This window comes from Delphinapterus leucas, chromosome 18 (assembly GCF_059928025.1).
Source record: "Delphinapterus leucas isolate spDelLeu-1000000601 "Yukka" chromosome 18, BTC_Dleu_Yukka2, whole genome shotgun sequence".
Taxonomy (NCBI): Eukaryota; Metazoa; Chordata; class Mammalia; order Artiodactyla; family Monodontidae; genus Delphinapterus; species Delphinapterus leucas.
This window is the reverse complement of record NC_143146.1, coordinates 11961552-11989267: the sequence shown is the minus strand read 5'-3', so window position 1 is coordinate 11989267 and position 27716 is coordinate 11961552. Positions and strand designations below refer to the sequence as shown.

Sequence of the window (27716 nt, the reverse complement as noted above, 5' to 3'; positions counted from 1 at the left end):
GAGTCCTGCAATCCTTGCAACTGCCCGGCCATGAGGCCAAAGGAAGAACCTGGAGTCGGTGACATAGACATCAACGATTTACTGAACAGGGAATCCTACAAGCCAGAGGCCGAAGTCCCAGAGCAACAGCTGACCATCACGGCAGGTAGGACACGACAGCAATCTTTGCTACACAGAGGAGGAGGATGCTATCAGCTATGGGGACATGACATCAGAAGGCTCCTCGGTTGCCAGGGGGACTGCTGGAACACATCCCCCTGCAGCTCTTTGGGCTAGCAACTGTAGTGAGCGCCGCGGTTTCCTGTTGATGACCAAACATACTGGAGCTGGTCTAGTCCCAGGTCTAGAACAGTCACTCTCGGACCAATCACATAGGTAGTTACTGACTAAACCGTCAGCTTAGGAGAGGGAGGCAATCATGTGCATAAAGTAAGGGTGATGCAGAGCAGGGTCAGGCAGGGGATGTACAAGACAGCAAGAGAGCAGCCATCTTATGAGTCCTGATTATACAAAGAGCTACTTTTTTTTTTTCTATTGAGATAATTTACATACAAGTTCTTGATTTTTTATCTTCAAACGAAAAAAAATCTGAGTCCAGAATTACCCAAATTGATGAATGGTCAATACTCCTAGAACTGCTCCTAGGCCATCAGATCTACCAGATTTCGGAACCCTGCACATTTACCAGTTTGAATTTTCAATATTCCAGGACACTGTGTCTCCCTAGGCATGATGGGGCTCGGCCAGCTCCCGAGTCTAGGACATTGAGAACATGTACAGTGCATGTACTGTGCATTTATAGTGTGTAAAAAATGTAACTCAATCTATACACGAATCCTTCAGCTTTCTCCCCCGTTTGGAGGTTAAAAGTCCTTATCTATGAACATTCAGTTCTCGGTTACTGTGAAGTCAGACAGGGCGAGGACTGTGGTACTTTCAGTCCACAACAGTCTACAACAGCGGTTCTCAAAGTGGGGGCCCGGGAACAGCACCTCCAGCATCACTTGGGAAGCTCACACAGATGTACATTCTGAGGCCCCATCCCAAGCCTGAATCAGAAACTCCAGGAATGGGGACCATGCTTGAACAAGCTCTCCAAGGGATTCTGAAGAACCCCTGGTCTATCATGATGACCCAGGAACTGTGCTGGAATTTGTAAATTTAGGGATGAACAATGAACAAGCCCAGTGTTGAGCTCCCTAACCTCCTTGGGTTACAGACCCCTTTGAGACCATGGGCCCCCTCCCCCCAGAAATGTATATACACATTACTTTCTACATTTTATACCCAGTTTTGGGGGGAGGGTTGCCCTCCCTGGAGAATAGCCATGGAACCGAGTCACAGAAACCCTGGACTAGTGGGACAAGCAGGCTCGTAAACACCTAATTCAGTATAGTGAGAGGTGTGGGCATACGTTAATGCAGAGCTAGGGCGGGAGGTGGTGTCAATTACTGTCCACGGGCTGCAAAGTTTCCTCACTTCACCAAGTAAGTGCTGCTTCATGAGCTCTGAAGGAAGAATGAGAATTCCTCAGGTGGGCAAGGTTTTGAACTCCTTAACGTGATGGCGCAGCCCTCCTTGGGCAAGCAGGTGCACAGGTTCCAGTCACATCTCCAGCCCCGCGCGCCCATGACACAAGCAATGTGGTTCACTGTCTCTGACAAGCCTGCTCCTGTGATCCCCCACGCCTATACACCTGTCAGAGTCCTACAGCCCTTCAGGCAGAGGTCCAAAGATGTTTTATTTTAGCAACAGAATCCTTCCTCTAAAAAAACAAATCTGACAGAGGCAGAGATGCCGAAAAAGTTAAAGCGTAGTTGCTCTAGCCCCAGGGCATGCAGTGCATGGCCATATAACTGGGGCACCACCTCAACCCATTAAAAGGCAGCCTGTCCCGTCTCTGACCACTGCATCTGGGTTAGTAGCAGTCCTGGGGTGCAGTTCCTTCTGCCCTGCATTGAAATGACCCATGGACAGCTCATCTCCTCCACTATTAGTGCCTTGGGACAGGGCCGGGCCTCCTTATCTCTGTGCTCCCGCAGCATCTAGCCCAGGATCCAGAGACACATTGACTGTCATTAAGACAGCTGAATGCCCCTCACTTGCACAGACCCCTCTCCAGGCCCCATACATGTACGTCCCTGTTGAGTTCAATTGCTGCTTGGCATCCTGGTGTAGGAAGATTTACAGGAACATGGCCCACTATGTCGGTCCACCCAGTGTCATACAGGCAAATCGATATGAGGTGCAACACAGGGGCCATACTGCAATATAGGCACATCCCAAGGTGCTTGGGCCAAAAATGCTAGGAGGTGCTTGAGATTAGTCATTGCACAAACTGAGAATGCCCCCAAATCACACAGCTCCTGTATAGAAGAAACCAAACAGTGGTTTATCCAATCCTAAAAGCTTATGTGATGTTACCAAATGTTGCAGAGCTAGAAGAAACTTTTCTAAGCTATGATTAATAAAATACAAAGTTCGACTAACCTTGCTACCGGAAAGACTGAATGACCTATTCTTGCCACGCAGAATGATGATACAAAAGCATGATCATATGAGAGGTAACAGGAGCATGAAGCCAAAAAATGCCGCGAAGAAAGTTATTACTGAGGTGTGCCAAGAGACTCATTGATAAAAATGTGTTTTCCTGTATTTCCGATGTTGATAATTTGGCTTTTTAAATTTTGTAATTTGTTGTGACTTCTTTTCAAATTCTAAATTATTCTAAACTCAAATTCTAAAACATTCACTTCCAGGCCAAATTTTGTATTTATACATTTTATATTTAAAACTTTTAATTATTTTTCTTAAAAGTCCCCAAAACTCTAAGCTTCATTGCTCAGAAAACCTGGATCTGCCCTGATAGGGCCATATATGCCACACAGATATTGATCGAGTTGAAGGCAGTCTACAGTACAGTGGTTAAGAAAGCTGAGCTGTGCAGTTACGTGAGGTTGTTATTGGGCCTCACTGAGTTAATGTTCGACACAGCCTGGCAAACAGTAGGCACACAATAAATGTAACCATTATTATTATTATTAAATATGTTGCTTGCATGACAGTAATCTTAGTTTTTTGTTTTTGAGTGCGTGCTACACATACATTCAATTTCACCAATCTGTTTACAAAAACTTTCCTCTATCCTCCAAGGAACATATTAAACAGACAACAGTGGCAGGGACTCTCACAAAAAAAGGAAAAACAGAAGGCCAAATGCAGAGGAAACTATTAATATATAATAATAAACAGAGGTGACAGTGGAATTCAGGGACTGAGCCCAAAGAAAACCCGAATAGACGCTTACGTTATAAACTGAACTGAGTATTGATGAGGTTCGTGTCAGGAAGGGCTGAGAACAGTTGGGGGTCGGGGTGTACACAGAAGCACTTTAGACCCACCCGCCACGAGGGCAGCTCCATGAGATCAGCAGGATCTACACTGAGGAGGGGGGGGGGGGGGTTGGTAAATCCCAAGGGACGCTGCTTATGAGGGTTGTGTGGCGCTTCCGCAGGGCAGAAGATGGAGCAGGGTCACTGGGGCCCACACACGGTTTTCTATCAAAGAATCAAAGCCTTGGCTTCCTTGGAAGAGACTCACAGGAACAGCCTGAGGCCAGGGCCATGTGACCAGACGGTGGGGAGAAGCACCTCCACCTCAAGGGACATCATGGGCACAGGTGAGCCACTGACACCAAGGCCACCAGTCCCCATCTGCTGGTCAAAGCAGCGGGCAGCAGGCGAGCCTCCAGTGATCACGTGGCTCTCACGGGCGCCAAAGGGCGTGATCCACGTGCCCTCCCGTCGTCCATCTCCCTCTGAGCCTCTCTGAACTCAGCCCTTCCTACAGCATTTGCTGCTCTGCGTCTGGCTGCTCAACAACCACGCAGATTGAAATTCCAGATCCCCAGGCCATCAGAAGCCAGGGGATCTTCTGAGCGCCAAGAAAATGAGATTCCCCTGGAATCCAGCAGAACCGGAGAGCATCAACCCACAAATGAGTTCAGTGTTGGCCAAACATGTATGAAGCCTCAAAAACCATGGGAAGAGCTACACAAAAAGGCTTTCTGATTCTACTGCTCTTCCCTCTGACATGATAGCTTCCCGTGAACTTTCTAGTCATTTCTTGCCTTTGTGCGCCTGGTAATTAAATGTTAACACGAGCTGAAACCCTGAATGCCACTTCTTGAAATAGCAAACTAAGGAAATGGCAGCTCCTGGAGCACCCTATTTTAAGAAATGAGAAATGCATCGCTTCTGCTTATAAAGAATTTAGGACTTCCTTGATTTATCTGCAGAGCTATAAAAGCTACTCGACCAGCTGAGATAAAAATCCCTCGTGGAACTGAGTCCATTTTCAAAATGGTGCACTTCTCAACATTGCCAACAGGACCCCAGCACTGTCGCCGGGGAGAGGGGGACGACACGGCCTGCAGTAAGGAGGAGAGGGCTTCTGCAACCAGATGTTAATCAGCCTGGCCCCCGAGCCTTTCTGCACTACCGTCTTGCACACAACTCTCACTCTATACTCGCACCGGGAACTTCTTGAAGTTGTCAGCTTTGAAGGAAAAGTCCTCAGCTTCCTATAATTAGGGTGGGTGCAGGAAATTAGCAGCTGCCCCCCTTCCTCACGTGCAAATGCTATTAGCAGTTACAAGTTCCTTCTCTCCACAGATTTTCACTGACCCTATCCATGCGCCTTGTGCCAGGTCTTTGGGACACTGAGATAAAAAGGACACAGCCCCCACCCGAGAAAGCTCACAATTCCAGAGGGAAGGCGGATGTGTGAACAGTCCCGAGAAGAATGACAGCAGTGGGAACCCAGGAGTGGCACCTGACCCACTAGAATGAACCTGACTCCCCTCCCCCTCCCACTCCAGTTAGATTACAAGCTCCATGAGGGCAAAGAGTTCTATTTTATTTACTGTGTCTATATTATTTCTGCTTTGTCCAGCCCCTGAACAGCACCTGGCATAGCACAGGCACTCAGTGTGCAAAGAGGCCCAACAACGCGGGTGCTTCCTAAAGGAGGCAGTTAGAGCTGAGTGTAAGAGCTGAACGAGTCAGCCAGGATTCAGGGTGGACTGGGGGCTCCTGGCAGAGAAAATGGAGAAGTCAGGGAGTGCACTCACGGATGGAACCAGATTTTGTGGGGCCTGAAATCTGTACAATCAAAGAGGGAAGGGGGTAAAGAAAACACAAAGTCATGAATAGGAAGTTGCTGGAGTCTCTTCCAGGGCCTGGTCGATCCCCTCTGAGCAGGGTGAGTTCAGGAAGCAGCGGGCAGTTCAGAATAGCTGGGCAGAGCTGCATGAAGGGAGCAGATGGCAGCTGGCCAAGGGCTTGGGGCACCAGTGTCTGCATCACTGGAAATCCAATGTGATGCAGAAAACTACATTTACGAGAACTCCTTTCTGAAAGGGTACTCCATGCGGCTGCAAAGAATACATGGACAAGCCGCCTGAGGTCAGCAGCGGAACTCCTGGAATGGATATGCTTAAGAAACGATGGATAGTTACCCGCAGGGCCTTGGTTTCTCTGAATAGGTGGGAACACTGGAGTCAGAGACGAACAGCTCTGCACAAGGGGTCCCGTTTCACGTCTGCCCCAGGCAGCCCTCAGTTCCCCCTCTAAAATAAACAACTATCTAAATAGCATGTCGTTTTGGGTTTTTTTTAAGATTATTTATTTGTTTATTTTTGGCTGCGTTGGGTCTTCACTGCTGAGCGCAGGCTTTCTCTAGTTGCAGCGCGCTGGCTTCTCATTGTGGTGGCTTCTCTTGTTGTGGAGCACGGGCTCTACGTGCGCAGGCTTCAGTAGTTGCGGCACGCAGGCTCAGCAATTGTGGCACGCGGGCTCAGTAACTGTGGCTCGTGGGCTCCAGAGCGCAGGCTCAGTAGTTGTGGTGCACGGACTTGGTTGCTCCGCGGCACGTGGGATCTTCCCGGACCGGGGCTCGAACCCGTGTCCCCAGCATTGGCAGGCGGATTCTCAACCACTGCACCACCAGGGAAGTCCCATGAATAGCCTGTGTTTGAGGTCGTCCCAATGATTAGCTCACCTGGGGTACCCACATGTCTCAAAGCCACCCCTAGACTACAGCCTGTGGTGAAAGATGAGGCCACAGTGGCAGGTGGGCCATGTCGAGAAGGTCCCTAAGGAAGCCAGCAAACCGGTGAAGACTGAGAGACATAAAACTACGTCCATACATCTTCCAGCCGTGGAAAATGCCTCCCATCTCCTTGTAATACACATGGTCTTCTTCCCTTAACCCAGGACATTAGAACGTAGGATACCATGGTAACCAACATATGATCACAGTCTCCTTCAGCAGTACATGCTCTTCTCCAGACTGTGGAACAGCGGTCTCAGCAGCTGTTCAGAATCGTTCATGTTTCAAATGAGCAGGAGGTTCAGTAATACTAGAACTACAGTTGTGCAAACATCAGAACCTGAGATTATCTGCTCTAGCCCTCTCGTCTTACAGACAGAGACACCTGGGAGCATGGATGGGAGTTAAGTGACTGTCCTAAGGTCCCAGAAAGAGTTGCTGGCAAAGCTGGGCCTGAATCCCAGGTCTCCTGACCCCCCAGACCATGCTCTTCCTTGGTCCCTGTTCTTCTTCTGAGCCTCTACATTTAAAATTTTGCAGGTTCACTGATGCACAAGCACGTGCTATAGAAAAGTGGAGGAAAAAGGGAGCCCTATCTAAGCTTGGACTGAGAAGAAAGCTCAAACCTGAGCATTAAACCATAACAGCTGATGAACCAGAGAATGTCTAGAAGAACGCATAATGAACACCAGACTTGTACACATCTAAATATGTTTCTCACGCTGAAATGTGGTGTTACACTCAGAACGGACTAACACCAAGAATAACACACTTGTGAATATAGTTTCTTATATTATAAACACTGATAAGATGCTGAATTCCCTTTTTACACAGTACTAGAAAGAGCACTCAAATGAGAAAACTTGTCACTGAGAGATTTTATTTAATCAGGCATGTCAGTATGAGCAATACCTGGACACTCAAAATCAATCAATTTAATGGAAGGATAAGTGCCTGGGTTTTGTATTTGTCATTTTTATAAATAACTGTGGTTTTCCAAAACTTTTATCCTATTACTAAAATGAGAATTAAAGACTCTGAAAAACTGTCAAGTCAATAGCATCTAGAAAATGGAAAGGGAATTGAGATAATAATAACACCTGTTAACAAAAACCTGTACAACTGCTTGTATGTAGTCAGCTGTGCTCAATGGGGGTGCCAGAGAGAACAAGGGATCTAGGGGGCTTCCTCTATGCCCTGTGCCTCTGGAGCACAAGGAGAGAACTGAGTGGAGGAGGGACCACCCTTGCAGACAGCACCTCAAGTGTCTTCTTTCTATCCTGACACAGGGCATGAGCCAAAGAGGGGTAAAGAAGGGTGTGAGGAGGAGAGAGAGAACAGGCAGAGAGCCTGAGGGACAGCTCTGCAAGCATCTCTCACACACACATCCATCCCAGCGACTAATTCTGGCTGCCATTTTTTCACATGTGCAAAGTGATGATGAAAGCAAAAGAGAAAGAGATGCACCATGGTAGGTGCCTAAATAACTCTCTCTTAAATCTATACTACAGACTCTGTTCCAACTAATAATTTCCCTCCCCTTTTTTTTAGCATTATGGCCTGAAATTTTTAATTCTTCCTATGTCGATAAAAGTTATTTTTGAAACGGAAATAAAGAGGTTAAGTAATTAGGCTAAAGGGCTCGAAAAGCCAGATTGAGTCAGATTTCCAAACAACCTACTTTAAGCTACTTATCTGAAAATATTGGTGGCGGGGGATGGAATTCATAACACATTTCTGGTTCACAGGAGCTTCTGAGCATGTCATCACCAGAAAGGCAGTTCAGAGACCACCAAGGGCAGGTGTGGGGAGTTAGGATTGAAGTCCTGGTCCCCAAGGTATTTACTACTGTTGCAGGTGGTGACAGGGGGATGGGGATTCCTTATATCAGTCCAGTGTTTCTCAAAGCATGGTCCCAGACCAGCAGCATCTGCATCGCCTGGAACTTCTTAGACATGCACGTTCACCCCAGACCCACTGAATCAGAAATTCTGGGGGTGGGTTCCTGCAATCTGATTGTGATCTGTGTGTGATTGTGACGCCACCCAAGTTAGAGAACTAGTCTACCTACCTACCTTTGTGTGTGTTTGAGAATTTCATATTAAAAAGTATTTTTTTTAAATCCTAGCTTGAGGGACTTCCCTGGTGGCACAGTGCTTTAGAATCCGCCTGCCAATGCAGGCGACACGGGTTCAAGCCTTGGTCCGGGAAGATCCCACGTGCTGTGGAGCAACTAAGCTCGTGCGCCACAACTACTGAGCCCACGGGCCCAGAGCCTGCGAGCCACAACTACTGAAGCCCATACGCCTAGAACTCATGCTCCGCAACAAGAGAAGCCACCGCAATGAAAGGCTGCACACCGCAACTAGAGAAAGCCCGTGCACAGCAATGAAGACCCAATGCAGCCAAAAATACATACATACATACATACATACATACATACATAAGGGAGCTTTCTAAAAAAAAAAAAGAAAGAAAAAAAAATCTTAGCTTGACTCCTTGTTTGCTATGTGGCCTTGAGACAAGTTACTAAATCTCCATATCCACATCTGAAAATGGGAAAAGTACCAATTTCTCTTATCTTTATCACAAGGTTATTGAAGGGTTTCAATATACAGTGCCTGGTACAGAGCAGGACCTCACCAAATGGTGGTCACGGGGATCATACATAGTTAAGTGTCATTCAGATACAGGAGAATTTTAGTCCCTACAACATAAACATGCCTTTGCTGGATCACACATATATCTTCTCTTTAAACCTCCCCAAATTTCTTATGGCTGTATCATCACCATTTCACAGATGTGGAAACTGAAGCTCAGAGGGGTTACATGAATTAACAAAGGTCTCACAGATGGGCGACCCGTGGGTCTCCAGGCCCCAAGCCCAGGACCTTTCCCATCACCCACTAGCAAGACACGTGATGGAATTTCAGAGTTCCAGAACAGGAAGCGCTCCCCTAAATGCTTCCACTTCTCTTTGTATGAGAAATGCACAACACTGCTCTACACTGTGATGCTTCAGCCTGCACACCTCCAGCAAGGACAGAAATCTGAGGCTTTCTGCCCTGCTCTGAGATCTGGAAACGTAAGCTACACTGAACTGCCCAGGCTCCATGATCTCACGGGGGAGAGAGAAAAGGCAGAGTCCTTTCCTGAAGGATATTCATTTTCCATATCAAGTACATTACAAATCATACTCCAAAATATTAAATCTTCCTGAAGAATCAGGTTTGAATGTGAGGTTTTAATGCCATCAGGTAGAACCTCATTTACATTACCTCCAAATACTTCAAGGACATGATCTTCACAAGGAAAACCCAACCTTAAACTTAAATCATGCATTTCCTCCCCACCCCATCCAATGACTCACCCACCAAAATGACAACTTTCTGGTTTGAAGTGTTTCTGCTATGGAATATGTAAGGTTATAGACCTGCACCGTTCACTACAGTAGCTACTAGCCGCATGTGACTATCCTGAATTCAGATGTGTTATAGGTGTAAAATAGACACCAAATTTACAAACACTTAGTATGAATAAAAGAATGTGTAATGCCTTGATATTTTATAAGGATTAAATGCTAAAATGATGATACTTTTGGAAATATTGGGTTAAACCTATATTACTAAAATCAATTACACCTATCGATTTTACTTTAATTTGGCTATAAGAATATTTAAAATTACATATGTGGCTCATGCTATATAGTTCTATTAGACAGCACTATTATAGACTGTATGAAACATATGTTTTTTTAACACACAGGTAATTTTTAATACTTCATGGCAAAACAAAGGACAGACCACTTCCTGAAATTTTCACTTGGACACAAGACAAATTTGGGAAAAACTACCCTATTAGGGACAAAACAGTCAGGTCGAGTCTTGGTCAAGTAAAGCAGGTGACCTACATTGTTCAGTGTTGCTAACAGGCCCCGCTTTCCTTTCTTTCCCCCCAGGAAGAGTGGTCTTCTTTGCCCTACATCTTGTAGGTCTCCACTACCCTTTCCACATATAATCAATTTACTGGGATTCTGGTAATAATACTGGGATTCTGGTAATAAGGTCACACAATGATTTTTTCCAAATGTCCTACAACCATTAAAGGTGATGTTACAGTTTCAGGTGTGGCTGATGAGAAGAAGTAGTACTCACATGGAAAGGGTGCTGGCTAAGAGGAAGAAATAGAAGAGTTTTGACCCTGGTCACCTAAGTTTGCACTTGTGTCCTCAAGTCACAAAGTGTTAGCTAACATTTTAATTTAGATCAAAAATAACAGAAGCAAAGGAGAGTTTGGGGGCACAATACCCACATCACATTTAGTCAAGCAGGCTCCTCTAGGTGCATCCTTTTTTACTTTTTGGCATTTCAACGTATTTGAATATTAGTGGCTAAAGTGATGAAGGTGGAAGAGGGAAGAATGAAGAGGGAGAATGATCCTCAGATCCCGTCTCCCCCAGAAGCCCTTTCTGCAACCTGTTCTTCGCATCCTGCAAAAGTGATGCCGAGAAGAAAAGAAAAAAAAGGCGGGGGGAGCTTTGACATTATGGCAGAGACAATACAAAGAAAACCATGGTTCCTGTGGGGCAGAAGCCCCTGCATTAGTGAGGGAGACTAGAGTACAAGCCTTAGCTACAACACAGCAGAGATGCATAATAACCTAACACGCTAGAATAATGATGCCATGATGGGCCACGGAGAACAGAGTCTATGGGAAGATGTGGGGAGAGAGTTTTAAAAGCTTCTTGGAGGAGCTGGCATGTGACCGGGACTTGAAGGATGAAGGAGAATGGTCGGGCAGTGAAGCCACGCCAGGCAAAAGAAGCACTGTGCCCGCGTGTGAAAGCACCCCCTGTTGAAGAATACAGGGCCTGGGTCAGGACGCATTTTGTAAAGTGCAGTAGATGAGGGAGACCTGCAAGCAAGTTCAGGGCCAACTTCTGAGGGTCAAGTGGGCCGTGCTTTGCCTTCTCTGTAAAGGCAAGTCAGGGGAGGGGTTTAGGGAGGAAATTAATAACCGTATCTGCGTTTTGGAAAGATTGGTCCGGTGGCACTTTGGAGCATGGCTCGAAGTAAGAAAAGACTGAATGCAGTAAGTTGACCAGGGCAGCCAGACAACCCTCGGAGATGAGGAGTCTGGAGGACAGACACCACGACTACCTCCATCTGACAGAAACGCAATCTCAGCTTAGAAATGTCGAATGTTTAGAAGACACAGGACCCAGGACTCCTGACTGTGAGCGCAGGGCCCTTGGCACCACTAACTTCTGTTTCTCCCTTTGTAGTGATGGCTCTCCACGAAGGAGATCCCAAAACAGAATTTCAGACTGGCTCTTCCCCAAGCACCCGGCAGAGCACTCAGAGACCCACTAGTAAGCGGCACGTACACTTGTCTGGAAAGCGAGCACTAAAAACTTCTGAAGCCTCAAAACGGTACTCTAAGAGCAACTTCGGAAGAGCTGTATGTATCACATTACAGGGATATTTCAAACTTCTGGAAAGTTGAGGATAAACTATAATTTCCAAGTCTTCTTGTTTCTAAAAATTATACTCAGTCGTGTCATCTGTAGGCTCAAGTCAGGTCTTCCTGCCTCTCTTGTACAGTAATCCCTGGTAACTGCAAATTTGCTACCACTTCTATTTATTTCTAGGTTTGCCAACCCACTACACTCATCTTATTCATTACATTGGGTGGAAATCCAGTATCCCCTGTTTTACAGCTCCTACAACTCAAAACCCAAACGATTTTGGATAAACTAAGCTTAGAACCTGAAACTGAAACTCTAGGATCTGGATCTGACTCCATCACAGGTTATTATGGGACCAAAGCTAATGACCCTGAAATACAGAGCTTTAGCCCCAGAAGAGACCTTCGAGATTATTTACTACACACTTCTCATTTTACAGACGAGAAACGTACTAAAGCCAGGGCCGGGCTGGCACGGAGTTGGGGAGGGAAGGGTGGTCATCCTCAGAGATTGAAAGGCAGATTCCAGACCAAACCTGAATCTGGTCTCCAAAGTGCTTTCTCTGAGACCACCCAACACCACCCACTGCCTGTGACATAGTTCTGCTATCCTGTATTTAGCCACTACCTGTCAAAGGGTAGAGCACACTGGGCAAATGGCAGCCTCCTCTAAACACTACGGGGACCACGGTGCCTATTCTACAGATTAGGGAATAAACATTTCAGGGTTATCCTGGATCGTGCTGTAAATCAGTTTAAAAAAAAAAAAAAATCTAGGGAGGAAAATAAGATGTCTCCAGACTGTCAGACATTCCACCAATCTGTGCTCCTGTATAACTTTCCGGGAAGATGATAAAAGGGGACACTCAAAAGGAAAGTGACGTAACTCCCAACCCCATCTTGTTCATGTTTCCAACTTCCTCAGGCATGACCATCCTCCTCTTTATTTTTCCAAGCTATTCAACTGCTGTTGTTCTGTCACTTTGAAATTGGCCTTCCTCTAACAATTTAAAAAATTTTTTAAGGACAGAGAATTTTGAACCCCTCTTTTCCATCTTTATAATCCCAATGTCAAGCATAAGGAATGCAATCATTTTTGTTAATGAATCATACATATGTGTTCAGTTATGGGTTCTGGAAAACCTGACTGGCAGCTTAAAACCCAGGCTCTGTCACTTCCTAAATGTATGACTTTGTGCAGGTTACCTAACATCTCTGTGCTCAGTCTTCTCATCTGTAAAAAGACTAATAATAACAGTACCTGCCTCCTGGAATTGGGAGGACTAGCTGAAATAATGTTTAAAGAGGTTTAAAACAGTGTCTGACACAAAACAAGGCACTATATAAATATTTTCTATTTTTATCCTTACAGCAGAAAAAGAAAGAAAGAAAGCAATTGCCATTACCTTGTTATAAAAAAACAGTGACCAGCCACTCTGCCTCCACAATGATGACAGGCATGAGAAAAGAAACTCACCGGGGCTGGGTGGATTTTTATGCTCTGTACGAGCAAGCCTCCCAGAAGACATGAGTGGCTCAGCGCTGTAATGAGGCACTGACACGAGCTGTGGAAGCTCCTTCTCTGGGGTAAGAGAAGCATGCACTTCCCAAAGATTCCTTCCACCAACCGCTCCACAAAATACGGTGCATTAGCCGGGCCTCAATCACACAGACTATTCATGTGAACAGCGGTCCCTATGCCTTCAGTAAAGCAAGGCTAGGCCTGCTTTAGGTGCTAAAAAATAGAATGTGCCCTTGCTGGAGCTGATGATGACTTAGGTGTTTTCTGCCTAAGTGGAAAAGGATGGGTGAGATCAACACTCACTGTGCCTAAAGACTACCACGTGAAAAGCATTTCTGAGGAAGGAAGCCCCTCATTCCCCAGACCTTGCTGCCTGAGGAGAGGGAGCGTGTATCTCACTCACCCCTGTATCCCCAATGCACTACCCAGTATGTCTGGCAAACCTCAGTACTTATAAATGTGGCTGAATGAACAAACAAATAAACAAATGAAGGGGAAAACCAAAGAGCATAGTGAAGGCTTATGGCTCTGAATCAGTAAAATGTCCTGTTGTTTGTCACCTGGGAATATGTCATTACACAGAGCTTGAAGGAAATTCCTTCCTTTACCACTCAATATTAAAAAAAAGAAACTACATATTAAGTATCGTCCACATAATATAATTAATTATTTCTAAAGACTTCTATAGAGATGCAGAAAAACTTCAGAAGAGCTTTATAAGTATAATTTAATTAACTCAATCACAGTCCTCTGAAGTCTTATAGGATATTGACAACAACATGATCATTACCCATAAGCTTAGCCTTCAGGGTTTGTACCTTAATTCGTTTCTGCTATTTCTAGAGTAAATAGAACTTGAGGGAGAAAAGGTTTCTCCAGGTACTGCACTGACTTGTCCAACCAGCAGCCCAGTCTCCTACTCCTTTCTACACTGGTACACATGCTCCTTTCTCATGTGGTCGTTTAGCTAATCATTTGTTCTTTAAAATGTTAAAATAAGAACTCAGATTCAGTGTTTAACACCTGAAGATTCCAGAAAATTTATCAAAAATTGGGAATCCCCTGGCAGTCCAGTGGTTAGGACTCTGCACTTCCACCGCAGGGGGGCACTGGTTCAATACCGGGCCACGTGGCGAGGCCAATAAATAAAGTTCTGATTGCTGTTTTTAAAAAAAAAAAAATATCAAAAATAGAAAAGGTGTTTCTGAAAAGATACTTCTTTAAAAATACCTAAGGAGTATACCTAACACGTGAAAACGCAGCTCTCTCCATGTTCACATCTTACAACCTTCAAAATTCGCAAAATAAGACCTGTGCTGCAATCCTCACCTGCCTCTTGAAAGTAACCCAATGCAAAGGCAACACACAGGACATATACCCCAGCCAGTTCTGACTCTCTGAGGCCACACCCTTTTCCTCTAAATTGTTGAGCTGTAACAATTAGAATAAATTATTCCCAGGAATTACGTTAGAGTTTGGGGGGCAAAAATAGGTATTCAAATTCAGTGGGGTAACTAACTTGTAGACATCAAGAATATCCTGATTTTTCCCCTATTAGTCATTCACAACCCACAAAGTCATTTTTCTATAGGGTTGGCAGTGAGCCTGGAGAGGAATGGGGAAAATTCACCATGTACTTCCTCCTGTTTATTGTCACAGTGAAGGGACATGACCTACCTGCATAGGTGCCTGTAAGTTGAACCTTGCAGCCTCTGAAAATCTGTAATGTCCAAACATATACTTCTCTTAGAAAGTATATGTTTACCTAGCATGGAACAAGTAGCCACTGCTAAGGGAAACTTAACTGTTGCCCTGGCAGAGGGGAAAGAAACACTGACTTCTGATAGAGGTTTTACAGAAAAAGTACTTCTGTCCAGCATAAGTGCTTTCAGATACGTTTACTAGTACATTCACTGTTAGTCACTCACAGCCCACAAAGCCATTTCTCAATGATTATACATTGCACTAATGGCAAAGAATTGGAAACAAATGGAATCAAATTATGGTACAGCCATTAAAAAGGATGGCATAAATCTATATGTGGTGACAAAGAAAGATGTTCTTGATATGTTCTGGGAGAAAATTAATGCATAAATTTATAGTACTATGCATTTTCCAAACACACACAATAAGTTATATTTTTATGTGCACAGGAGAAAGTTTGGAGAAAGTTATACACCAAATAATAAATGGCGGGCACTTTTGGAAATTAAAGGTAAGGGCACTTTACATTTCCCTATTTTACACTATTCATATTTCTAATTATATGCATTAATTACTTGTTTGGCTTTCTAAACTATGTAATATTTTCCCCAAGGAGTGATTGTGTACATAACTAAAACCAGCCAAAACTTGATTTCAAAGTAAGTTACTTACATGTAAACATTACAGACTTGGGGATTCTCAACAGGCACACGGGCTACTAACATAATAGTAACGAACAGCACTGCAACACACAGATCTCATGGCTGTGCTGGCATACTTTTAAAAAATCATCTTGGAGAAAAGCTGTATTCCGAGCAGTGTGCTGAATTCTCATTTGTTGTGGGCAGTGAGAATCACAGGTAAGGAGATCTGCCCTGGGCAGAGGCTCTGCTTAAATATCCTTGCTTCTCTTATCTGGTAGTAGCTCTTTTTATCTTGCTTAGTTACCCCAATGGAATAAGAGAAACACCATCAGATAAGAAAAAGCTTCTTGTTGTATCACTGTTGCCTTCCCCTCTCCCTCACACCTCTCTCTGCAGGTGCACGGGCCAGAGCTCTCCATGCTGCCAGAAGCTTCTGGGTCCCCACAAGCACTCCCACCAGGTGCAGCTGCAGCCAGCACAGCCTTATCCATTACAGTGGAAAACGTACTCCCCGTGGAACTGCCTGGAGTGAGATTTGACCTAAACAAATAACTGGGACATAAGCGGCTGGTTTTTTGAGCACAAGAAAGAGAAGCAAGTTTTTTAAAAGTCACTTGGGTGGTTTAAAAAAAAAAAATCACAGAGCATCTTTCTACAGTGTATTTAATCCTCTGGACAAATATTTCTACACATCTGGAGAATCACTGACAAAAGATTTTTAAGAATATTCACAAGGGAACCCAAACCACACAACTTCCTCCAAGAAATCATAAGCGACATCAGCTGGGAGCTTTAACCGGTTAAATCTGTTACTGCATGAAAGCTGCTCAAGCTTCTCAATGGATAAATGAACTATTGTGCTAGCAGAAAGGAATCCAAGATAACGAATAACATCTCTAAACAATGCTGGGAGCGGGGAGGGGGGCCTAAATCTCTCAGATGAAAGCCTACAGTGAAAAAGCCCATCACACTTTACTGACTTTCTCAGTTTGTGGTTAGCAACATAATTTTGAAGGCAATACAATATAAGGCAGTCTCACAGGTCAAAGGCAATTTAATTCAAATCAAATCCATTACAGAGAAGTTTAAGTTCAGATTCTTAAAGACATTAATTGAAAATTAAGTTCATTAACCAAACACTTTATAACAGCAAATGAACCTCCGTGTTAAAAAAAAAAAAAAATCACTATATAAAATTGCTAAGTACAAGTTTAACAATCCCTTTAACAGATCATTTGAAAGGCTCAATTGTCCCCACCACAGGGCATGTTGGTGGTTTTTTGCAGTTTGCTTAAAAAATTATGTGCCTTTATTGTACTAAAGAAATTCCGAGAGAGAAGCACAACCTACTCACTGGTGATAACAACAAAACCATTTTTCACATTCCTCCCTTACAAAGTCTACCGAAGCACTTGAATTTATCCAAACTGCTCTGAGTTTAGCTAATGTTAAAAATAGAAACTTTTCTATTAACTGGTTCAAAGCTTAGGTTATTTCTTACTTTGCTCAATTCAAGGCAAACCTGTTAAAATGAGTGAGAATACATGTAACTAACTTCAGCAGTTATGTTCCTTAACACTCCCCCCATGTCGTCATCATAATTTTCACATAAACACATAATGTAAATATGTTTTAATTTTGCAAAAGACATTTTTCAATCCTATAAAAGGCAATTACAATGTGCCTCTTGGGTTTATGTTTGACAACAGTGCAGCTAGGTGAGACGTGAACAATACATAGTTGTTCTATACAAAGAAGCCTCCTGGAAACCACATTCACCCACGAAACGTCAACATATCTTTCCTCCCAAAGAAGAATCAAAGTGGAACTGAAGTCAATCTACAGGAGGAAACAGAGAAGAGGGTTCGCCAGAAACAGGCAAGGCAAGTTTAAAATCAAACCAGAAAGCCAGAGGCCCCGAGCATGCACACGCAATAAAAGCACTGCGTGGAGAAGACAGCAGAAGCCCCGTGGATGGGGCCCTCTTACCAGCACTGGCCCTGGGCTCTCTGCTTCCACTTCTCCCTGGGCTGCATCCTTGCACTGCAGGGGGGACTCGATCACCAGCTCCTTTTTGACATTTCTACTACTTGTCCTGAATTTATCAGCCTGCATCCTTGGCTGAAAACGCGAGTCAGAAAGTCTGGCAACTGGGACAGCTGCAAGTCCTTGGCTGTGCAAGGCACCAGCATGCCAGGGGCCTGAGGACAGAAAGGAAGCTGACTTCCCAGGCACAAGTGGTCAGCCCTGCCGGCTGGGTCTGCAGAGCCTGCTAGGGTGGGAGGGCCAGCCTCCAGGGGTGTTACTACTGCTCGGAAAATGGGAGGTTCCCACTCATCGGCCAAAGGAAAACAAACCCCAAACTGCACAATGCACAGTGCACTGCCTCTTCGATAAAGACCGGCCTCATCGGGCCTGCTCCACGCGGCGTGGGCCACATCGACCCGAATCAAAATAGTGCTGTGTTGAAAAGAAAACCAGTCACGGTTAGACTCCTTCGTAATTACTTCAAATCTGGAGCTGAAGAGAAGCTAGGTCATCTGGCTGTTCTAAAATTCGTATAGTTTTCGGATGCTTTCCTTCGTGTTATGGCTAAACACCAAATGCTTGGCTGATGATCAAAGCAGGGAGGTGCAAACACCAAGGGGTTCCTGTAGCCGGCACCTCATGCGTGCAGATGTAAGTGAAGAGTTTCTCCCTGCACGACAGCCCGCGGCACGCAAACTTAATTTACCTACTATTTTATAGTAGATAAAAGAGGAGGTCATCACACATTTTCACGAGATACCACATGTCACAGTAAATTAAACGAAATATTACTTTAAATCCATCAATATGTGTGTGAGTACCAATTTTAATAAGTCTGGTACTAGGTACTGAGAGGATCACAGTAAAAATACAAGGCAGAGTAGAGTGTCTCTCCCTTCCGGGAGTGTCAGAGCAAGTTGAGAAGGCAAGACTAATAGACATCATAAATGACAGATTCATGCAATTAACAGAGATTTACACAAAAGCACAGGAAAGTAGATGGGTCACCATCCCATGGTTCAATGGTGATAGCACTTAAAATGTGTTTTCCCAAAAGCCTGCTATTTTAATCATTTCTTCAAATTACTAGTGAAGTAACTTTTAAATCATCTCAGGAAAAACGAAAACAAAAGTGTTAAGGGATTTATTAATAAACTACATGGAAAATGCACATTAAGATGGGATTAAATATTAATCTGTACTTCCCGGGATGCTGCAGATTTTCTCCCAATTAGTTATTCTTCTTGTTTCACTGAGACTGGGGAGAATTTAGCAAGAGTAATAATAGAAGTAGAAGTAAACAATGGAACGAGGTATCACTTAACGACAAGAGGTGCCACAAGGTAATACAGGTGTATCTATCCAGGAAAATACAGAAACTATCACATAAGGTATAGGTACAAGTCTCTTCCTCTCCCGGTCAAGTGACTGAGGCTGAGAGGGCTCCGAGGGGGCACTGGGGGAGCCAAGATGGTGCCCTATGTCCACACGTTCTTCTTCCCACCAGGGCCCGCCGAGGTCACCCCAGTCTCTGTCACTCAAACATCAGGAATCTTTCTGAGTGTGGATACTATTGGGTAATGAGTCACAAGGGTTCTACGAGTCCATTAAAAAAAATCAGTAGTTTCTATAATTTTTTTTTAAACTACCCAATTTCTCAACCTTGGGTAATCTTTCAGGGTAATATAAACTCACCAAATCTGTGTTCCAAAATAATACAATCTATGGATTTTTAAAATCTATCTTTGGGGAGGGGACTTCCCTGGCAGTCCAGTGATTCAGACTCCGTGCTTCCACTGCAGGGAGCGCAGGTTTGATCCCTGGGCTGGGAACTAAGATCCCACGTGCAGCACGGTATATCCAAAACAACCAAACAAAAAAACCCACAACAACAAAATTAAAAAGAAAAAACAAAAAAATTGTTTTTAAATCTATCTTTCAAAAGTTACAAGAGGATAGAAAAAAAAAAACAAAGAGCCTGTAACATAAATATAGATTTGAAATAAGTTAAATCAAAACTTAGAAATGTTCTATAAATCAGAGGAGGCAAGCCATAAGCACTAAACAGACAAACTGAGCCCTAGTAAAGCACAACATAACCAACAGTTGGAAAACCTTTTCGAAATGGCTCGAAAAGTTCTAAAAAGCCCAATTCTTCCTCAAATCCCCATCATCATTAAGCCAACAGAAGTTCCAGACTTCAAGGAGAGAGAGAACTGCTATCCTATTTATTGGGTCAAAATACTCTGACATTCTGTAAGTAATGAGAAGGAATTTAAAAGGTTATTTATTTTATGAACACTGTAAGTGCTCACTGTGTCCCAAACCCTGCAGAGGTAATGTATTTAATCTTTATAACAACCCTATGAAGTAGGTAACATGATTATTCCCATTTTACAGATGAGGAAACTGATGGGCAGAGAGGTTACGTATGTGCAGAAGGTCACACACTGCGTTGGCAGTATGGATGCAGTGTACACACTCTTCACCATGATGCTATGGTGAACCAGTTTTCTATTCCAACGATGCCAACAGCTAAAAAGCACAAATAGGTAAAAGCTACTGATCAACGATTAAAGATAAAGGCAGCATCTGGGTTTAATCCAATCAAGGTAATTTCCGTGAAGAGGTAGAACTGTAAAAATGGCATAGCACAGTGCCTAATACATATGTACGTATTTATTTAATGGTAATTACTATTGTTGCTGTTGCTATTCCAATCTGAAGAAATTAACCTTAGTCTTAAATTCAGGACTTTGGCTGTGTGATCTAAAATGACAATTCCGCCTACTGTGTTGCTGCAACACATTACAAAGCGCTTAGGCAATTTAAAATCCACTGCTCTTCCCTCTTTGCGGCTTGATTGTGACAACAGCCTTCAAACAGTTGTCTTGATCCCCCTGTGTGCATGCCATGACCATCTTCTTCTTTAAGTTTTCCTATACTTTTCAAAACTTTAGCCATGAATTTACATTTCTTTTGTAATCAAGGAAAAAACTCTGAATTGGCTCTGAGCTTCCAGGTAGCCAAGACAGAAAGGCAAACATAATTAGTTCCATAATTCATATCATCAAAACAAAACAACATACCAGGCTGTAAGGCAAGTAAATTTTTTGAAGTTTCTCACACAGAGTTACATAAAAGAGAACTGATTAATGTCTAGACAAGGTTCTCAACATGTTTATAGGAAATGCAGCAGCAAAATTCACACAGCTTTCTCACCACCACCTCAGAGCATTATACTGAAATCCCAGATAAAGGAAAGCAGTTGTGAGAGCAAGACATTGGTCTAGCCTGTCACCTTCGAGTTGGTCCACTCTTTATGAAAGAAGGAAATTCTCAGGACTTAGAGGAATGGAGATACTACTGTCACCAATCCTGCCACCTAACTTCTCAGGCAATGTAAGGGGCCCTTGTTCGATTCTGCTCATTGAAGACAGACCAACACTTTAGAAGTCTGCCTGTCAGGGGGAGTCACACAGTACAGAATTTAGCATCCGAACCTAAACCAACAAGTAGGATGTGGTTTCTCTAAGGGATTCATGAGATCGACGTCTGAGGACATGAGAATGACACATGGTCACAGCAGCCACAAGAGGAAATGCCATCTTAGAAGGACAGGAAGTATGTGGTCAAGTTCTACTTTACAACATTTCAAAGAACAAGGCATAGGCTGGACCTCTGGATTCAAATCTACAAACATTCACCAAGCTCCTAACTCTAGCGACCTCAAGTTCTTTCACACACTAACCACTTTAACTCTTAAAATAACAAATACGTCTATCAACATGCATTAAGGGTATAGAGTTTTACTGTTAAAACAGAATGGAGTAAAAACCATGGGAAAGTAGGAACATTTCAGAGACAAGATAAAATGGATGTTTCTGTATATGGGTTTCAGCTCTCAGATTTTGATATACATACAAATTATTATACAGGTTGGGTACAAAAAAAACATGAAGACTTTACAGGAAATTTAAGGAATTTTCCAAGGGTAATTTTTTACTATAAGGAACGCTAACTTTAGACTCCAAAGCCCCCATCTTCCTCTTCCCACCGTAAGATGAAGTTCCATCACATTCTGAAAAGCAAGAAGCTGAATAAAGGACCCTTTCGCCCAGGGGACATCTCAAGACCCTGTTTACATGCCACCTTCCCTCTGAAACTCCCTGGATCCTCCTGGCCAGACTGAATTAGCTCCTCTTCTGATGCCATCTGGGCATTAGTTTCATTTACCTCCAATCTTGGAGCTTTTCACAGTCTACCTTTTACTAAGTTTGTATGTGCTGCACTCTTCAGTGAGACTGTAAATTCATGGGGGCGGGGACTGTATCTTAACCACCTCTGAGTCCCCAGTGTCTGAGGTACTGCAAGCATTCAAAACATACTGGCTGAATTGAATTCTTATGGCAGTTTTATGTCACCGTTAATCTTTAGCCCTAAAGTGCAATTTGGTGGTTGTAAAGTTATGCAAATATTTTCATTTGTTAATGACCCAAATTAAGGAAGAAGCATTCAACTGTTCATAAACTGAAACCCAGCGGATCATTTACTAATAATTAAAATGTTCCTTTCTCCCAGCTAAGAAAATGTTATTCTGCAAAACTTGCTAGACATTTTTAAAGACAAAGGTATCCTTGGAAACAGTGTTAAGTGAACCTTTAAGAAGTACAAATAAACTTGTTTTTAGCAATGAATTATATAAAAATTCAAAATGCATTTTGCTGTAGCTAGTAACTATATAAAGAATGACTGTGCAAGGAATAAATGTCAATTATCTCAACAGAATTTTTTTACTCTCCTATTAGAGGTTCTTGGCATATCAGGAGGATATTTAAAATATAACAATTAACTTTAAAGGCATATATATATATATATATATATATATGCCTTTAAAGTATATGTAAAGTATATTTGAATAAATAAAGTGTACTCTACTTTGGAGTAGATAAATACATATTAGATATATACTCCAAAGTAACATTCCTTTTCTCTTTTGTGGGAAAATGTGAAACAGTAAGAAAAAATTATTAAGAAAAATTGCAAAAAGGAGCAAATGACTAAAGATTTTCCACAGTGTATGGGTCAGCTTGCTAGCCAGAGAAAAGAAAAGGTGTTGGGAATATGATCTGTCCCTCTGAGAGAACAAAAATATGGTACACAGAAGTAGCAGAACAGAATACACGACAAGATTGGAGGCAATGGGTGCAGGGAGCAAAGTGCTAAATAGTCAGTTACAGTACAGGAGGGATATGGTGACAAAAATGCAGGATAGATGTGGGGACAGGTAGAGGTGGGAGGGGAGAGGAGAGAGGGTTTCTATACCAGACCCCTGGGGCCTCTTAGAAAAGTTAATATCAAAAGTACATTCTGATCTAAAGTCTGATGCTCACCTAGTGACTTCTGTCATTAGAGATTTAATCAGATAATCACAGAAACGAGATACACATCATCATCTTAGACTAGTGTTTCTTAGCCTGGAATCCAATGCTGAACTTGGGAGGAAAGTAGTCCACGAACCCTCTAAAATTACATTCAAAATTTTGTGTTCCTGTAATTTCTGAGGAGAGAAGCCCCTAGAGTTTACCTAGTTCTTAGAGAAGGGACCAAGGGAAGACCCTCCACTCACAGAATAAGGTAACAGGTCCAGAGGGACCAGCCAGAGTCAACCAAAGTTTTAAGATACAAAGCTCTTCACTTTAGCAGGTTCAAATTCAATTTAAGTAGAGATAAAGCAATTTAAATGGTTTAAGTGGTTAAATAAACAGACCATTAGATGGCAATCAGCAGTGTCAACACCTGCAGTCTTACTCATTTGCTGATTGACGGCCAAGTCAGCAAATGAGTCATCAGATGAAGCCTAATGCCCAGGGGACACCCAAAGGCCAACACAGTAAACCTCCAAACAGGGCAAATGATAGAACCAATAAAAGTTATGTTTTTTGAGAACTTTTAATGACATTGAGGAAATGCCCACAATTATACACATATACAAGACTGAAAACAACAGCAACGACAAAATGTGACTGCTGGTTACTTCTGGTATGTAAGGTTATTAGTGATTTTATTTTTCTCACTCTTGTTTTCCAGATTTTCTTCAAAAGCACTTATCACTTCTAGAGTTAGAAATAAACAAATATGCTGTATTACAAGGTAATGGCATAGAGAAAGCTCACACTGAGGTTTCAGCCCCACTATATTGCTCAACAGCTGTGTGCTCTTAGAGAAGTCACTTCACCTCTCTGGGTCCCACACACTTTACCTGTAAAACAACAGAGAACTTAACACCAAAAGATCTTTCCAGCTCCACATGTCTATAATATTAACTGTTAAAATTTCCCCTATTGATGGCATTTGGGGAGAAATAAACCATCCGAATGGAATGTTAAATATTTCAAAATCATATTGCCCTACTACACACAGAAGAAAAACACAAAGACTAAAAGGTAGATATATTTCTAAACATGTCAGATCCTCATTTCCAACAGAGCTGGGGCAGAGCTGACAGGCTGGCAGAGGACAAGAACTATAGGATGTTCTATTGGTGAAGAAGCAGGAAGGGGAGGCCTGCTGCCCTTTCTCCCCAGGCAGGGTGAGCCCACAGGGCTGGTACAGTGGGGGACAGGCCCTAAAGAAGGCTCTGTTTTCAGATAAGGAAAGTAAGATGGGCAGAGTCCTCCCATTTCTACTGGCTGCTCTCTGGTACCGGCTGTGGGAATCTAGAACAGCGACTTCACCATTCTGGGGGCCCAGTTCCCTCACCTGGAAAACAGGGATCAGAAAGTCCACCATTATTATCCTAGCTAGATATTGTTCACTCCCAAGACCCAGGTGGATAATGGACGTGTCCCACCACGTGGAGGAACGCTGCCTCCAACAGCTGTGAATGATCTAGAAGCTTCTCAGTAAAGACAGCCTTTCCCACCCACAGCATCCCCTTTTCCTGCCTCCATTCTTGCACAGCCTCCATCACCATCTGGCACTCTATATTCTGTTTTCCTTATTTGTTTAGTGTCTGTCTAACTCCAATTTAAAAACAGAAGAAGCTCTGTGAAGACAGAGATTTTTGTCTGTCTTGTTTACTGTTCTATTCCCAGGTCCTGAAAGAGGGTAGGTGCTCAAAACACATTTACTGGATGAATCTACTAAAGGGTCGGGAACCCCTCAGTCTGGATATAGAGCTCTTACACTCTGGATACCCACAGTTTTTCTGTGAACTATTTATTTTAGTCACTATCATGATAATTCAGCCAGCAGTGTCAATGATTTGTTTCAGAGATGGAAATTTACAAAGCCAAGAAAAACATAATGTGCCTGGGATTCCTCTCAGGAAATGAAACTCCCAGCCTGAGCTACCAAAGCCCGGCCTGTTGCAGCCTCAACCTTGACTGGAGCATTTGTTATCTCCCCTCATCAGCTTTGAGCCCTGGGAGGGGGGGATGGCTATGTACTGTGTACACAGTAGGTGATCCATAAATGTTTGCTTATAGAAACAAAGGATGAAACTGCCTCACCTTGGTTTGATTTATCACAAACTCGAGCATCAAGGGAGTTCACACGAAGTTGAATTTTCTAACTTTCCTCACCACGTGACAAATACTGAGGTGAAGGGCCAGAGAATGCGTGCTTGGTAAGAAAAAAATAATCAAAACCTTTTTTGAAAGCACTAAAGTTTTTCTTTCAAATGCCTTATTTGGTTATAAATGGAAGACAAATGTCCACTCTTTCACTTCTCCCCATATCCACCTCTCAAAACAACATAATGAAAAACATGAATAACCAGGCCCCAGGTTTACAGGTTTCATTAAAATATTTGTGTATGTTAATTTACTTAAAGCATGTTCCATCAGTGTTTATAAGGCGCAAAGCCGGGGGACCATCTTGATGCCTGCATCTCTAGATGACAGAGATGGGACAAGCAGGAAGAGGTCACAGGGCTCTGATTACTCCCAGGTGTCACAGTTCATGGCCATCAGCTCCCTAACAAGGGGGAAGGAGAGAGAATGGGTCCAGCCAACACTACACACCTACTTCTGCAAAAAGGAAAACACTCCCAGGCTGCAAGGAGCAAACCCATCATGAGGAAACTTCGCAAAGGGGGTGTGGAGTCTCCTCCAGAAGATCTGGCCAAATTTAGCCTGCATTTAAAAGACAATGATCATTTACAATCATACCGGTTCCCTAACAATAACTGGGAAGTCCCCTCTTAAAAAGCAGTAGATTATGTCCCTTCCATAAGATAAACTCATCAGCAGCCAAGATGATGTGTCCTTCTCATCCTGCTGCCTAAATGAGGGCCCTCCCTCCAAGCTCATTGTGACTGATTTCCTTTGTGAAATTAAGAGACTGACAAGGAATAGAAAATAAAGCCGACAGTTTTAGGGGGCTCAAATGTTATTCCTGGACAATACATCCTGACAAGTCAAAGATTCCCCCCCCCCGGAGTGCTTGTAAAAATACATAACTAAGCTAAATGAATTTTTCATAGATAAGCTACAAATAAAGGTGACCAGACGTGGAGATACAAACAAGGCAGGTGGGGAGGGCAAATGTCAAAGGAAGGCAGGCCATCAGAGCTTCTCTTCACTGCCAAATCAACACACACACATCACACAACTCAGAAACCAACAGTAGTGGTGGTGGTGATGGAGCTGCAGCATCTCTGGTCCTGTACTGAAGGTTGAACAGTCCAGTGCTACTTCTGTCACATTTCTAAAGTATTACACATGCAACACAATGGACTTCAGCTTTCCCCTCCCACACAAGGGAAAAAACTCTTCTTCCAGGAAAAACATAGTTAAAAGAGAGAGGTGGAAAAAAAAAAAAGAGAGAGCAAGAGAGAGACATGTTTAATCAAGCTCTGAAAAGTGCAACACCAGGGGCTATGAATATTCCACTGGCCTTTCCACAAAAGGGGGCCAGGTCTTGAAGTCCCTCTGTCGACTCGAAAATAGCAGGTTAAATAAATACGAAATAAATGAGTCTTCCAAAGTTGTATGAAGCATTCAGGAACTTTCCAGGCACACACTTCAATTTATGCTAGACCTAAATCTAGAAGCCAATAATTATTTATTTATTTAGGTAACTGTCACACAGGAATTTCAACACAGAAGGGGAGAGGAAAGGGAAGAGAATGAGTGGCTTGGGGTCTGGCAGAGATGGGCAAGGAAACCATTCCCAAGTCCCTACTATGTGCTAGGCTTTCAACATACATACTCATTTAATTCATTTCAATTTAACCGTTACAATAATTACACTATATGGAGGTATTTTTGTTTATAGAAACTGGTGTTCTTATAAATTAACTAACTTACCCTAAGTTCACATAGTTGCTGTGCTTTGGAGCTATGCTTCAAAATTAATTTTAAACCTAGTAATTAAGTAGGTCGGAATATTTTATGGTTTTTTTAAAATAAATTTATTTATTTATTTTTGGCTGCGTTGGATCTTCATTGCTGCGCACAGGGTTTCTCTAGTTGTGGCGAGCAGGGGCTTCTTTTCGTTGTGGTGCACGGGCTTCTCATTGTGGTGGCTTCTCTTGTTTCACAGCTCGGGCTCTAAGCATGTGGCTTCAGTAGTTGTGGCACGTGGGTTCAGTAGTTGTGGCTCGTGGGCTCTAGAGCGCAGGTTCAGTAGATGTGGTGCCCGGGCTTAGTTGCTCTGTGGCATGTGAGATCTTCCCGGACCAGGGCTCGAACCCGTGTCCCCTGCACTGGCAGGTGGATTCTCAACCACTGCGCCACCAGGGAAGCCCCTAAGTTTTATTTCAAACATAATTTTACCTCCCTTTCGAACATGTATCTCCTTAAGGGAGCCACGGAAAATACTGGAGAGTTTTCTGAGGCCTGAAAATATCAGAATGGAAGATAACAGGAAGTGAAAACTGAAATGCTATGTTAACAGCAGTTGTGTCTGAAATATGGAACAAAGGCTTTCATCTTCCCTACTTTCTACTTATCTATACTTTTTAGACTTTCTTTAATAAGCATGAATTACTTTAAACTAAGCACATTATTTAAACCTTCTAAAGCCATTTATTACCATTTGGGAAACTTTTTAAATTATGTCTAAAAAGTAGCTAATGCATATGTAATACTTCCTCCATGGCCGGGACTGGGATAGGTTAAGTGAGGCACTCAACTGAGGAACAGAATTTAAGACAGCACTAAAAACTCAGTAATCAAGATACATAAAATTTAATGAAATACTAAATCAAAGTTAATACCCAAAAAAAGCCATGA

At 43.1% G+C, this 27716-nt stretch overlaps 1 protein-coding gene across 39 annotated transcripts in view; it reads right to left on the bottom strand.

Annotated features, from left to right (window-relative positions):
- The window catches only part of DOCK9 (dedicator of cytokinesis 9), a 280624-nt gene that overhangs the window by 156476 nt on the left and 96432 nt on the right, over positions 1-27716 (bottom strand). For 7 of the 39 annotated variants that reach the window (XR_016388598.1, XR_016388600.1, XR_016388602.1 and 4 more), the window contains exon 1: positions 17437-18977. The exons of 30 other annotated variants lie outside the window; for them this stretch is intronic. Coding sequence is in view for 1 of the 9 variants with exons in the window: in XM_022576888.3 (XP_022432596.1) it covers positions 17437-17562 (126 nt within the window). In the remaining 8 variants the exon portion in view is untranslated. Of the gene's footprint in view, positions 1-17436; positions 18979-27716 lie in introns of those variants that run through there. 2 more of the 39 variants (XR_016388596.1, XM_022576888.3) reach the window with 2 other exon arrangements.